This window comes from Lotus japonicus, chromosome 2, assembly GCF_012489685.1.
Source record: "Lotus japonicus ecotype B-129 chromosome 2, LjGifu_v1.2".
Lineage (NCBI taxonomy): Eukaryota > Viridiplantae > Streptophyta > Magnoliopsida > Fabales > Fabaceae > Lotus > Lotus japonicus.
The window spans coordinates 72,993,294-73,005,210 of NC_080042.1; the positions used below are offsets into that span (position 1 = coordinate 72,993,294).

At 35.3% G+C, this 11,917-nt stretch overlaps 2 protein-coding genes across 2 annotated transcripts; both read left to right on the forward strand.

Moving 5' to 3' along the window:
• Positions 1-2,673: 2,673 nt before the first annotated feature.
• On the forward strand, positions 2,674-7,376 carry LOC130739391 (SPX domain-containing protein 4). Its single transcript, XM_057591664.1, has 3 exons — positions 2,674-3,101; positions 6,283-6,448; positions 6,642-7,376. Exons 1-3 carry the CDS (start codon positions 2,826-2,828, stop codon positions 7,127-7,129), a joined length of 930 nt encoding a protein of 309 aa, XP_057447647.1. The 5' UTR covers positions 2,674-2,825; the 3' UTR covers positions 7,130-7,376.
• A 1,356-nt stretch (positions 7,377-8,732) lies between these two features.
• On the forward strand, positions 8,733-11,736 carry LOC130739392 (transmembrane emp24 domain-containing protein p24delta9-like). Its single transcript, XM_057591665.1, has 4 exons — positions 8,733-9,040; positions 9,412-9,624; positions 10,400-10,476; positions 11,254-11,736. The coding sequence occupies exons 1-4, from the start codon at positions 8,831-8,833 to the stop codon at positions 11,396-11,398; spliced, it is 645 nt and encodes a 214-aa protein (XP_057447648.1). The 5' UTR covers positions 8,733-8,830; the 3' UTR covers positions 11,399-11,736.
• Positions 11,737-11,917: the final 181 nt, after the last annotated feature.

Here is an 11,917-nt window from a genome sequence, read left to right on the forward strand (position 1 = left end):
TTTTGTGCATTAAAATAAATATTAACGTAATTTTTTTTATCATTGGTGTAGTTTGTGTCTTGCAGCATATTAATAATGTTATTGTAAAATATTTATAATTTATAATTATAATAATATTGTAAAAATTCTATATATGTGTAATGTATTATCTGCACTTATATAGTGGTAAAGAAAACAATTAAAACGAGTTGAGTTTGGAACTCCTGAATTGACTATTGGTATGTAAATTGCTTATTTCATGGCAATTGATCTCATTCTGCTATTTTATTGTGATTGCAGAGTATGGAGTTGATAACTATGACCTTGGAGGATCTAAGCTCTTTGAAAGATAATTAAGTTGTTAACATGGGAAATGATTGTGTTTTCTACTATATTTTCCCTGGTCAATAAACATATTTGAAGGTATGCTTTTTACCTTTTTATTTCATCGTGCATATGATTTTTGTGGTTAAACATATCTTATTGTTCTCAACTAATTTTGAAATTAGTGTGCACAAATATAATTACTATATTTTGAGACTAAACCCCTATATTTTGAGACTAAACCCCTTTTGCTGCAGCAAAGTTTTTTCAAATTTACAAAATTGGAATGATACCATTTTTCCTATATGCATGACCTAACAAGAGTGAATCTGATTTTTTTTGTCCTTGCAAATGTTCTGTCTCATAAGCTTAATCTCATTGATTTTGACTATTTAAACACTCAACTACTGTAGTTAATGCCCTTTTGTTCTCTAATTACTAATTAGTGAATAATTTGTAGCATGTTTTAGATGCCATTGAGGATGTTTTATACCCCTTTGAAACATATGATGTGAAAACAATTAGAGCAAGCATACCCATATTTCTAATGTTTATGAAGATTAAATCACTTTATGCCAAGTGGGTAATCTCTGGAGAAGGATCTGATGAGATGTTTGGTCGGTATCCGTACTTCCACAAGTCACCTAACAAGAGTTTCACACAGAAGTATGTCACAAGGTCATGGACTTAACATGTTTGAAATTTCGTGCAACACATTTAGGCAGAAAGAAAAATTCAATGATTGTATACTTTTGAAGGTTACTTTGGTAGCGAATGTATACTTTGGACATGACACATGTTTTTTCAATAAAAGGAATTGTATAAATTTTTTGGGTGAAACTTAGAAGTATGTAGAGAACTGCAATGATATATATTTCTTATTTTTAATGCAAAATTGGTTTATTCAAAAGGAACACATTCACAGCAATAGTGAAACCAAATTTCCTCTTTGGTTGTTACAGCTTTTATGTTGTTTCTTTACCACCAAATTGTTGTGTCCCACCGTTTTAATAAAATAATAAAAGATGTTTCACACATTCCGTATGTTTGTATGGTTCTATATCGAGCATTCTACTCAAACAAGTTTTTTCACACACCCATATATTTGTATGTTAGCAAGAACTTTATCTTTAAGGAAGTTTTCTAAAATATTTACATCATCAATTAGTTTGTATGATTTCCTAACTTTTTTTCGATAAGGTGGGTACTAATTCAATTAACCAGCATTTGAGCAACATATTATATACTTTATTCATACCTTTTTGTACGAATTATTTATTTATCTTTTATATGCAAAATTGCGTCGGAAATCACAGCCAAAAGCTCCATACTAATCGTAAAAGGCGAACCAAACCTAATATTGCACAATTATCCAATTAATATTTATAAGTAAGATGAAAGGGAAGATAATAATAACACTGAAAATTGTATGTTTTAGTAAATATATCATTCTATTGCTCCATATATATCAAATACTCAATGATTATAAATAACAATTGATTCTTAAACACATAGAGGTTAAACATAGCGGCGGTTGCAATCAATGCTAAACCAACAAATTGACAGACGCTAAACGAGCGAATTTTTGTAGTGGCGCTTATGATGTGTTTGACAATGTAGTAGCTCCATATATATCCAAAAACCATCTCCTATCGGTCATCCCTAATTGGCCCAATAACTTTTATTTCATGTTATAGTTTTTTGTGACTTTACTTGACATGTACATCCAATATTGTGCATAACACCAATCATATAGAGATGTAGCTATTACAAACTTGAAAACTATATATCCAAGTAATCTCCACTCAGTTCAAACAAAAAGTAATCTCCACACCGAAAGTGAGATGTATAAACATCTATAGAAAATAATTACAATCAATAACTACGTCATTGCAATATTCCATATATATCAATACTCATCTAAACTCAATCATAATAATTAGTAGTTAATTCAAACGAAAATTCCCCGTGCATCGCACGGGTAAACGGGCTAAAAACTAGTAAGGAGAGACCAACACCTAAGATGAATAGTTCAGTTGGCAATGCAAGTGTGTGAGAATGAGTAATGATATATACACACCTCCTTATTTATACACTTCATTTTCACCTATTTTTATTTCTATCTCTCTCCTCTTATCATTTATCACATCTTATACTTTCTCTCTCTTACTTTTTCTTTTCTTCCTATCTCTCTCCTCCTCCACCTCTTTCCACCTCAATTTAGAGATGTGGACAAATAATTATTGGTGTGAGAATAAACTTAGAGGAAGAATTATGAATATTAACTCTGTGACTAAATCTCAAATTCGACGATATCCATGAGGGGCAGTGCCGAGTCTATATACCAAAAGAGGAGAGACCAACTTGTCCCCTCACTACATTCCATTTTACTATTTCTGAACAATCAAATATTCTAGATTCCTCCGAATCTTGAACACACTGTCTTTCTCTCTCTCTGAAATATCCTCAAATATGCAAAGCTAAATTCCAATCATTGAGCTGCTTTCAATTCCACAGCGGCGATGAAATTCGGGAAGGAATTCAAGACCCATTTGGAAGAAACCATCCCTGAGTGGAGGGACAAGTTCCTCTGTTACAAGCCATTGAAGAAGCTCCTCAAGCACCATCATCTACCCACCACTGTTGCACCACCCCTTGACCTCCATCTTCATCTTTTTCAACAACCCATTTCACCACACCTTCTGCAGGCTTGGTTTCTTCGGATTCTCAACCAAGAGCTTGAAAAATTCAATGATTTCTACGTTGATAAAGAGGAAGAGTTTGTCATCCGCTTCCAGGTTTTTCTTGTTGTCTTTTTCCGAACCATTCTGCGATTCTTGTTAGTTTCTGTGAAATTGAGTAATTGATTCAATTGGGTATTTGAGAAAGTTATTGCCTTGATTAATTTCATTTTAGGCATGTGGTTTGACTTCTTAGTTGTGACATATATATGAACATGATATGTTGGTAGTGGTACTGATCCATTCTTATTGGTTTGGATCAAAATGGGTCATTGCTAATTAGCCAATTGAGTTTCCACAATTGGGTATTGAAAAAGCTCATGACTTGGTCAAGTTTAGACATGAATTAGTATGCTACCTTAAATCAGTAGGGACTAGGGAGTTCTGCTGAATAACATGGCTGCTGATACTATGGGAGTTGTTCAAGTGTTTTTAGCAGTCTTTCTAAATAGTCTAGGTTGAGAATGAACTTGGCCATTACAAATTGGTACCATAGCTTTTGATAATTGTAGTTGAAAGGTTCAGTAGAATCAGTATCATCCGTCTGTTTTATTTTCATACCATCAATAGTCTATCAGTCTTTAGGTATCATTTTCATTCAATATATATGTTTAGGTATAAGGGTTGGACGCTGATGATTGTTGGATCCTAGGGTGGTTGATGTAACCAATGAACAGTAGAGAATTATCAAACAAAAGGCACTCCAATGCAAGTTAGAATTTCAGCATAATGATTAAGGTTGAAAGAATAGAATATAATACATATAGAAGACTAATATTGTTATATAGAGAGTGCCAATCATTCGAGTGAGAGGCTGCATGGTGCCATTATGCAGATAATTGGATATTCTCTCATGATTGAGGTGCAATGTATGCACGTCAAGTATGAGCCATGAGGAGCTTTGTGCCGAGGTTCCTTGAGGACCCATTAGGCCATTACCAAGTCCATAACAATTCCTGTACCCAGTTGTTTGCTGAGTCAATCTATTTGTAAATTGAGCCAGTATGACTTTGTAATTTGTAAATTGTTGGGAGTAGCAGATGAAAATAATATGGTTGCAGCTAGGAGTTATTAGGAGACACTCTGTTTGCGTTGGCAACTCTCACATACAACATGAAAAATGAATTAAGATAAAAACTGGAATGCTACTAACTTCCAAATGGTTCACTCATAAATCATAATGCTTCTTGGGTTTGGTCTAGTATCCTACATAGTACATAGGAAAAGAGTTATTGCTAAAAATTGTCTCTTATATGGGCTCAAACTGTCTCCCCATGCTTGGCTTTTGAGGCTCACTCAGACTATGATTTCCCTTGGGTATATACAATGTTAAGGTGATCATACTCTATTAACATTCTCCGGGAGGCAAACTCACTCTTCTGATCTATGTAGATGATATTATTATTGCATGTAATGATGTGCCTGAAAATCTGGAGCTAAGGGAGAAGCTAGCTGCCCAATTTGAAATGAAGGACCTTGGGAAGCTAAAGTACTTCCTTGAGGTAGAGGTTTGCTACTCTAATAAATGAATCTTTATCTCCCGGATAAAATATATCCTTGATCGTCTTAGAGAAATTGACCAGATTGGCTACAAGACCAGTGGAGCACCCATAGAATAGAATTACAGGATTGGAGATCATAAGGAGATAGCCCCAAGGTGGAGAAGGCCCAATACCAAAGACTTGTGGGGAAACTTATATATCTAGCTAAAACCTGACAGATAAAGCATAACATATGTAGTGAGTGTGGTGACCCAGTTCATTCTCTACCTGTGAGAAAAACATTAATAGGATGTTAATGGAATTCTTCTATATTCGACGTCAATCCCAGGTCTTGGTCTATTATTTAAGAAAGAAGGGAACCTGTCCTTGAAAGTGTACACGGATGCAGATTATGCCAGACCGGTTGTTGATAGAAGATCCAACATTGGATATTGCACATTCCTAGGTGGAAATTCAGTAACATGAAGGAGCAAGAAACATAACATTGCAGCAAGGTCAAGTGTTGATGCAGAGTTTAGGACAATGGCTCATGGGATTTGTGAACTGTTATAGATGAAAATAGTTATTGACTGCCTCAAAACAAGGTATAAAGCTCCTATGAGATTGTTGGGTGATAAGAAGTTGACCATCAGCATAGCTCACAACCCGATATAGCATGGCAAGACTATACATGTGGAGATAGACCAATATAGTTTGACATTTCATTGAGGAGAAGTTAGATAGTGATGGAAAGACTGAGCATGTTTCTTCGATGCATCAACCACATGATTTTTTGACAAAGGGCTTAGCAACAAAGCAATTCCAAAAGCTTACTTGCAAGTTGGGAATAATAGATATTCGTTTACCAGGTTGAGGGGAGTGTTGTGAATACTATCATTATTTTCCTATTTTATTTCTGATCCTGTAAATCATTTGGTATTGTACTGTTTTTAGAATAGATCTATTTCCTTTTATATAGCTTGCACCTGTCTATAAATTAGTGCTTGTGGCGTAGCTCATAGTATAGATAAGACAATTAAGTAAAGTTTTCAGTCCTTTTAATTTTAGATTCCTCTCAGTTCTTCCTACAAGCTGGATAATGCCTCTTCCGTGAATAGTTTTTTCCCTTAGGTTAACGCAAGACACGAAATCTGCAATGGCGTAGCTCTAGCTAATTTTATTGATGATTGTTAAGAAGTTCCACATTGACTAGAGATATGACCAAATAAGCCTTTATATATGGAAGTGCAATCCTCACTTCTAAGCTAGCTTTTGGGGTAGATTAGATCTAACCCAAAATCTAATATTGTATCAGAGACCACCCATATATGGGTCACCCGCATATGTTCATTCTTGTAGATCTCACTCTCCAGATGTCCATCCTTGGGCATGAGGGGTGTGTTGAGAAGCCCCACATTGACTAGAGATATGCCCAAGAAGCCTTTATATAGGGTAGTGCAATCCTCTCCTCTGTAGCTTTTGAGGTAAAGTTAAGCTTAACCCAAATTCTAATAAAGATGTTCAATAGTAACTCTTGCTAATCTGATGTCTGCTTTTCATACTTTTCGGGGGTAATTATTGACATTTCAGTTATAATTTGTATAATGTACTGAATCCAATTGTTGAAATGCTTAGTTAAAAGATCAATACAAAAGATATTGGTCACTGCCCAGAGAATATCTTCCAATTAAAATGTTATTTCGTTACAACTGGGCAGCTCTGTTTCTTTACCGATTTTTGTCTGCAACTTTCAACAGGAGCTGAAAGAGAGAATTGAGCGTCTTAAAGATAAAAGCTACCAACGTGAAATGTACACTTTTGACTATGAATTTAGTGAAGAAATGATGGAAATCAGGAAGGACTTGGTCACCATCCATGGAGAGATGGTGCTCCTAAAAAATTACAGTTCCTTAAACTTTGCAGGTACAACATCTAATTAATCTGATATGTATCAAATTGCCTCTTTAGTGTCGAAGCGAGCATATCTATGAAGTTTCTTGATATGCACGTACATATTACATGATTCATATATATATCACCTTTCTTATATATTGTTTGATGGGGTTTGAGTTAAATTGTTAATTGTGAAGCTATTAACAGATTTCCACTTCCACAGGATTAATTAAAATTTTGAAGAAGTATGATAAAAGAACTGGTGGACTGTTGCAGTTGCCTTTTACACAGCTTGTTCTCCGTCAACCTTTTTTCACTACTGAGCCTCTCACGCGGCTAGTTCATGAATGCGAGGAAAATCTTGAACTACTCTTTCCGCTAGAAGCAGAAGTAGTTCAATCTACTTCCCTTCCAGAACATGAGTCTCGACCAGCGGTAGATAATGCGACAAATGCCTTACCTGAGACATCCTCAAATCTTGGGGATGAACCTATGTATCTATATCGCAGCACTCTTGCTGCTATGAGAGCCATAAAGGGTCTTCAGAAAGCAAGCTCCACCTGCAATCGATTTTCATTTTCTTCCCTCTTAAGAAACCAAGATGCTGATAGTACTGGTGCTGTAACTGCTGAAAACTCTGCAGCAAATTCTCCAGATACCTTGCAGAATGAGGAAAGTGCTAGTAAAGAGGAATTCGACCCTAAACCCTAAACGAAACAGTATCTCTTTACTCGCGCAAAACAATAAATCAAACATAAATAATGTACTTTCTTTAACTTCGAAAGTAATACTTGAACACTGTCTCTTCCCCCCCATAACTTCTATACTTTGTTTGCTTCCTTGTAACACTTGCTGTTTAAAGGTTTTGAATTGTGATTGTAATTTGTAAGTGGTGACATTAATATACAACAACTTAGGAGTAACATGAGGTATACTGATTTAGCATAACTTCAGAATATGATATGTGCCCACTGGCTCTTAACCCACCCCCCCCCCCCCCCCCCACATTTACATGTCACCTTTCTATGTCTTACGTAATTAATCCAATTGTTTATTTACTAACATATAGTTATATACAAACTAACAATTAGGATTTCCAAATTTTCTAGCTACTAATTACTGAAGATAGGTTCATTCCAAAACAAACTGAATTTTACACATGAACTCTATGTATTAACATGGTATTCTATGAAATCCGTTGCTAATTTTATGTTGTCTTTCTGCCATAGGTTAGGTCTATGTTGTTTTTCATCCCTTCTTTAAAATAGAGTTTGCAATTAAAAAAAAAATAAGGATACACATAACTTTTGAATGTATATTGATGTATTTAAATCATTGCATTGTTATAGTTATATTTTTTTTTTTGATAGGCATAGAATTACTCGAACCCACGAAGATTCATGGATATTTTCTTTACCTAATTATTAATGAGGCAAGTATAAATATTCGTACTCATGGATACTCATTACTCGATACTTAATATGCTCCTAAATATATATAATAAATTTTCTTAATCTCATTCTTTTATATGCATATATGTAAATTATTATTATTTAAATTTTCTTAGTCTCAACCATTGACCCAGTTAACCCCCTGACAGCCACCCCTCTGACGATCTAGTCAATAGCGACTACCCTTTCACTAAGAAGCAAGCACTCATACGTCTCAGAATTCATAACTGAATACCGAAATTAGGGGACTATTGTTTTGGTGGATGACTCAGACAACCCGTCGGGTTGACCCCGCCAACTTTCCGACAATCACCCCTCTAACGATCAAGTCAATGACGACCACGACCACACTCTCACCGACCGAGTTCTACCTTGGATCGAACACCCCCTCTGATCATGTTACCCTAGAAACATATTTGCATGATCGTTACCTCCGTAGGAGCTCTACCTCCCTTGAACCAAGAACTCTCAAGTCTCAAGATACCATTTACCTTTTCACATCCCATTGAAAGCCCCCATCCTAGCTACAACTACAGGTGTAGGCTCCCAGCTCCAGATCCGGTCATATATTGATTTACACTGACAATACATATACATTTATTGCATGTTTGTGTATGTTTACTTGAATATTCAATTGAATTCTATCAAATAAAAAAAAACATTTTAATGAAAATAAAAAATGAATGTAACTCTTCATCCTACGCGACATACATTGATTGAATGCCATTTACACGATTTAACACTGAAAGTGCATATCCATTAAACTCTTTATAAATTACATTTTATTTTTTACCTTTTAAAACAATATTTTATGGTAGAAAATTGTTTTTCAACATAATTTAGTTTCTTTTTACTGTTGAGTAACTGCTTCTCCATTGCCGTTTTGTATTTCCCCCTTGTTTGTGAATTCGAACCCTAATCCGATCCCAAATTGGAAGCCTCGCGAATTCCCATCGTCGCAATGCTCAATTCAATTCTTCTTCTTGCTGCATTTCTTACCCTCGCATTGACTTGTAGCCTCGCGAATTCACTGAGATTCGAGCTGAAATCGGGTCACAGCAAGTGCATAACAGAGGACATTAAGAGCAATGCCATGAGCGTGGGGAAGTACAGTATCGTTAATCCCAATGAAGGGTACCCAATTCCTGATACTCACAAGATCACGGTCAAGGTAACAAGCTCGTGATTCTGTCCCAAACAAACCCAATTGTGTGTGTGTGCTAAATTTGAGTGCTTTTTGCCCTTTCCTAATTTGACTGACCATGAAGTATGAATTAACCTTAACAACTAAAAAAAGCAGTTTTCGAAGTTTATAGTAGGAATTAGGAAATGCATGTAAAAAAATTAAATCTTTATATGATATAATATTGAATCTCAAATGAGGCAGCTGTACAATGTTTCCTAGGAGCATTGGTTAGTGGAACCTTATGATTTATTTTGAGTTGTAAGGTTTCTTAATTTGGAATGCTTTATAGTTTTTATGATAATGTGATCCTGTGGCTTGTCTAGAGGGTTGACTTTGTTATGATGTGTGGTTGCAAGGTGAGTTCTCCTTATGGAAACAGTTACCACAATGGGGATCAGGTGGATTCTGGTGATTTTGCATTTACTGCAGCTGAGGACGGCGACTACACAGCTTGCTTTTGGATACCGGATAGTAGGGCCGGTGTCTCAATTGTGACCATTGAATTCGATTGGAGAACTGGGGTTGCTGCCAAAGACTGGTCCAAGGTTGCCAAGAAAGGGCAGGTTGAAGTAAGTAGCATTCTGTTGTTCCTTGACTTGTGATTTATGTGTGTCAATAGGTATGCGGTAATTTTTGTTATTGTTGCATTTATTTTTGTTCCTTGACTTGGGATTTATATGTGTGGGCCAATTGGTATGTGGTAATTTTTGTTATAGTTGTTGCATTTTAACTCTCTATGTTGCCAATCCCAAGCCTTAATATCGAGGAGGGCTGTATTAGAAAGCTTGTTGCCAAAGGAAAACTTTGTTGAATCTGTATTACATTGATCAGTGATACACTGGTGCTAAACTTTGCGAAAATACTATTCAAAAGCATTGCTATCTAATTGGATTTATTGAAAATTTTGATTTTTGATAGAGCTGAATAGGTTTATTTTGAACCATGTTGGTAAACCCACCTGGTGGATCCATTTGTAACTCCTTAGACATATTTGCCTGAATGATATTTCGAATATTACACACAATGCTCAAATATGTTGGTGTGCTCTTCGGACACCTACAATATTGATAAACTAATGCTATGCTGGTGTCCTCTCATTCTATCTGGAAAGCTCTGATACAAAGCAGCACTGTCTTGCTATGATTGGCTACATGGTGAAGATGTGAATAATATTCATATAGGGAATAGTATCACAATGTTCTTGGTTTCAATTACTTCTCTCCGGAAATCCTTGACAATTTAACTTTTATATTAAAAAAAAATCATCTGTGATGAATTGCACAAGATCTTTCTATAAATTTAAGTATTTTGGTATTTAATATGTTGTTACTTCCCATTGTCTAGGTAATGGAATTTGAGTTGAAGAAGCTATATGATACAGTTGCATCCATCCATGAAGAGATGTTTTACCTTCGCGAAAGGTATAATTGTCATGAGACTCTGATTTCTGCCAACAAGTGTCCTGATACTGTTTAGTAATATTATGGTTGACCATGTATCTTTGATGGAAAAAGTATTTTGCTGAGTTCATTCAAAATTTCTTTAAATGGAAGATAGAAGAAATATATTGTCGTTGGGTCATAAGAGATTGCAATCATTTGCTGAGAGGGATCTCTTGGGCACAAGCACAACTAAGTGCATATTTCTCGTCGTTTTTCCATATACATATGCCTTTTGCATTGCATCAAAGTTTTACCATCCAAGAAGAGTCTATTATTCATTTAATTTTTTCTCTCTCCCCCCTGATATAGATTGATGGATGAAATCTGGGTCTCCATAACAAATCCTAAGGCCTAACCAATAAAATAGAAAAGGGAACAGTTCTAGATAATTCATGACATTACTTTTTTTGTCCCGGTTTAGCAGATTATTATGTCTCATTTACCATATCCTCCTTTCTAATAATTTAACGTGTTGGAGTGGATCAGAAATTTGTTGTTATATCACCAACATACTTATTTCCTGTGCTCCACATAATGAACCTCTTTGCTTACATGTTCTTTTGTATGGTTCATTAGACTGATAAGTGATAAGCCAACTAAGGAAGTAAGTACTTTTATATATATGTCAAGTTTTTGAATGTCTGGCTTTGGCCTCACATGGTCATGCACTCTATTGGAGCATAATAATTTTTTGTTCATTCTGATGATGCTTTTTACCAAAATTTGATGATCTTTTTATTCATGTGGCTGATATAGGGAGGAAGAGATGCAAAATCTTAACAAAGCAACTAACAGCAAGATGTTCACCTTCGGTTTTCTTTCAATTGTGGTCTGCTTGTCCGTTGCTGGTATGCAACTATGGCATTTGAAGACATTCTTTGAGAGGAAGAAGCTCCTCTAAGTTCCTCCTCAAATTTTTCTTTTTGTCTTATTTTTTTATCATCTGTTGCCCGTTCCTTATGTATTCTAATATATGATTAGTTCATCTTTCGTGTATACTTTATGATAGTTAGAAATTGCTACCGCATCTTAAGTCATTGAAATGGTAGATCTTAGAAAGAGTTCATGGAACCGGCCTTGTGCAAATGCAAGGTAATACTGCCTACAATAGATCCATAATGAGATTGACCCTTATTTGGAACGAGACCCTTTGTAGCTCCAGCTACATTTCTCTAGGTCCTTTGATTTGTAATTTGAATAGTTATCTTTCAAATTCTGAGCACTGATATTATGACTTAATGTTTTGGTAGTTGATATGAGGACTTCCTTCAATGTACAATCGGTACATACAATTGGTAAATATCTTCTCTTTATTTTTTTAGTCTGAAACGTGAGGAACAGATAGAGGGAAATGATCAAAAGAATGCTGAATGTACTTCTAATGCAAGTGGCAATTTGCTCTTTCTGTTGTTTTGTCAAG

Excerpts from the sequence above, each read along its gene's own strand:
- LOC130739391 (XM_057591664.1), top strand. The coding sequence starts at position 2,826 with ATGAAATTCGGGAAGGAATTCAAGACCCATTTGGAAGAAACCATCCCT. Across the intron at positions 3,102-6,282 it reads AGTTTGTCATCCGCTTCCAG|GAGCTGAAAGAGAGAATTGA; the intron begins GTTTTTCTTGTT and ends AACTTTCAACAG. Across the intron at positions 6,449-6,641 it reads CAGTTCCTTAAACTTTGCAG|GATTAATTAAAATTTTGAAG; the intron begins GTACAACATCTA and ends CCACTTCCACAG.
- LOC130739392 (XM_057591665.1), top strand. The coding sequence starts at position 8,831 with ATGCTCAATTCAATTCTTCTTCTTGCTGCATTTCTTACCCTCGCATTG. Across the intron at positions 9,625-10,399 it reads CCAAGAAAGGGCAGGTTGAA|GTAATGGAATTTGAGTTGAA; the intron begins GTAAGTAGCATT and ends CCCATTGTCTAG. Across the intron at positions 10,477-11,253 it reads ATGTTTTACCTTCGCGAAAG|GGAGGAAGAGATGCAAAATC; the intron begins GTATAATTGTCA and ends TGGCTGATATAG.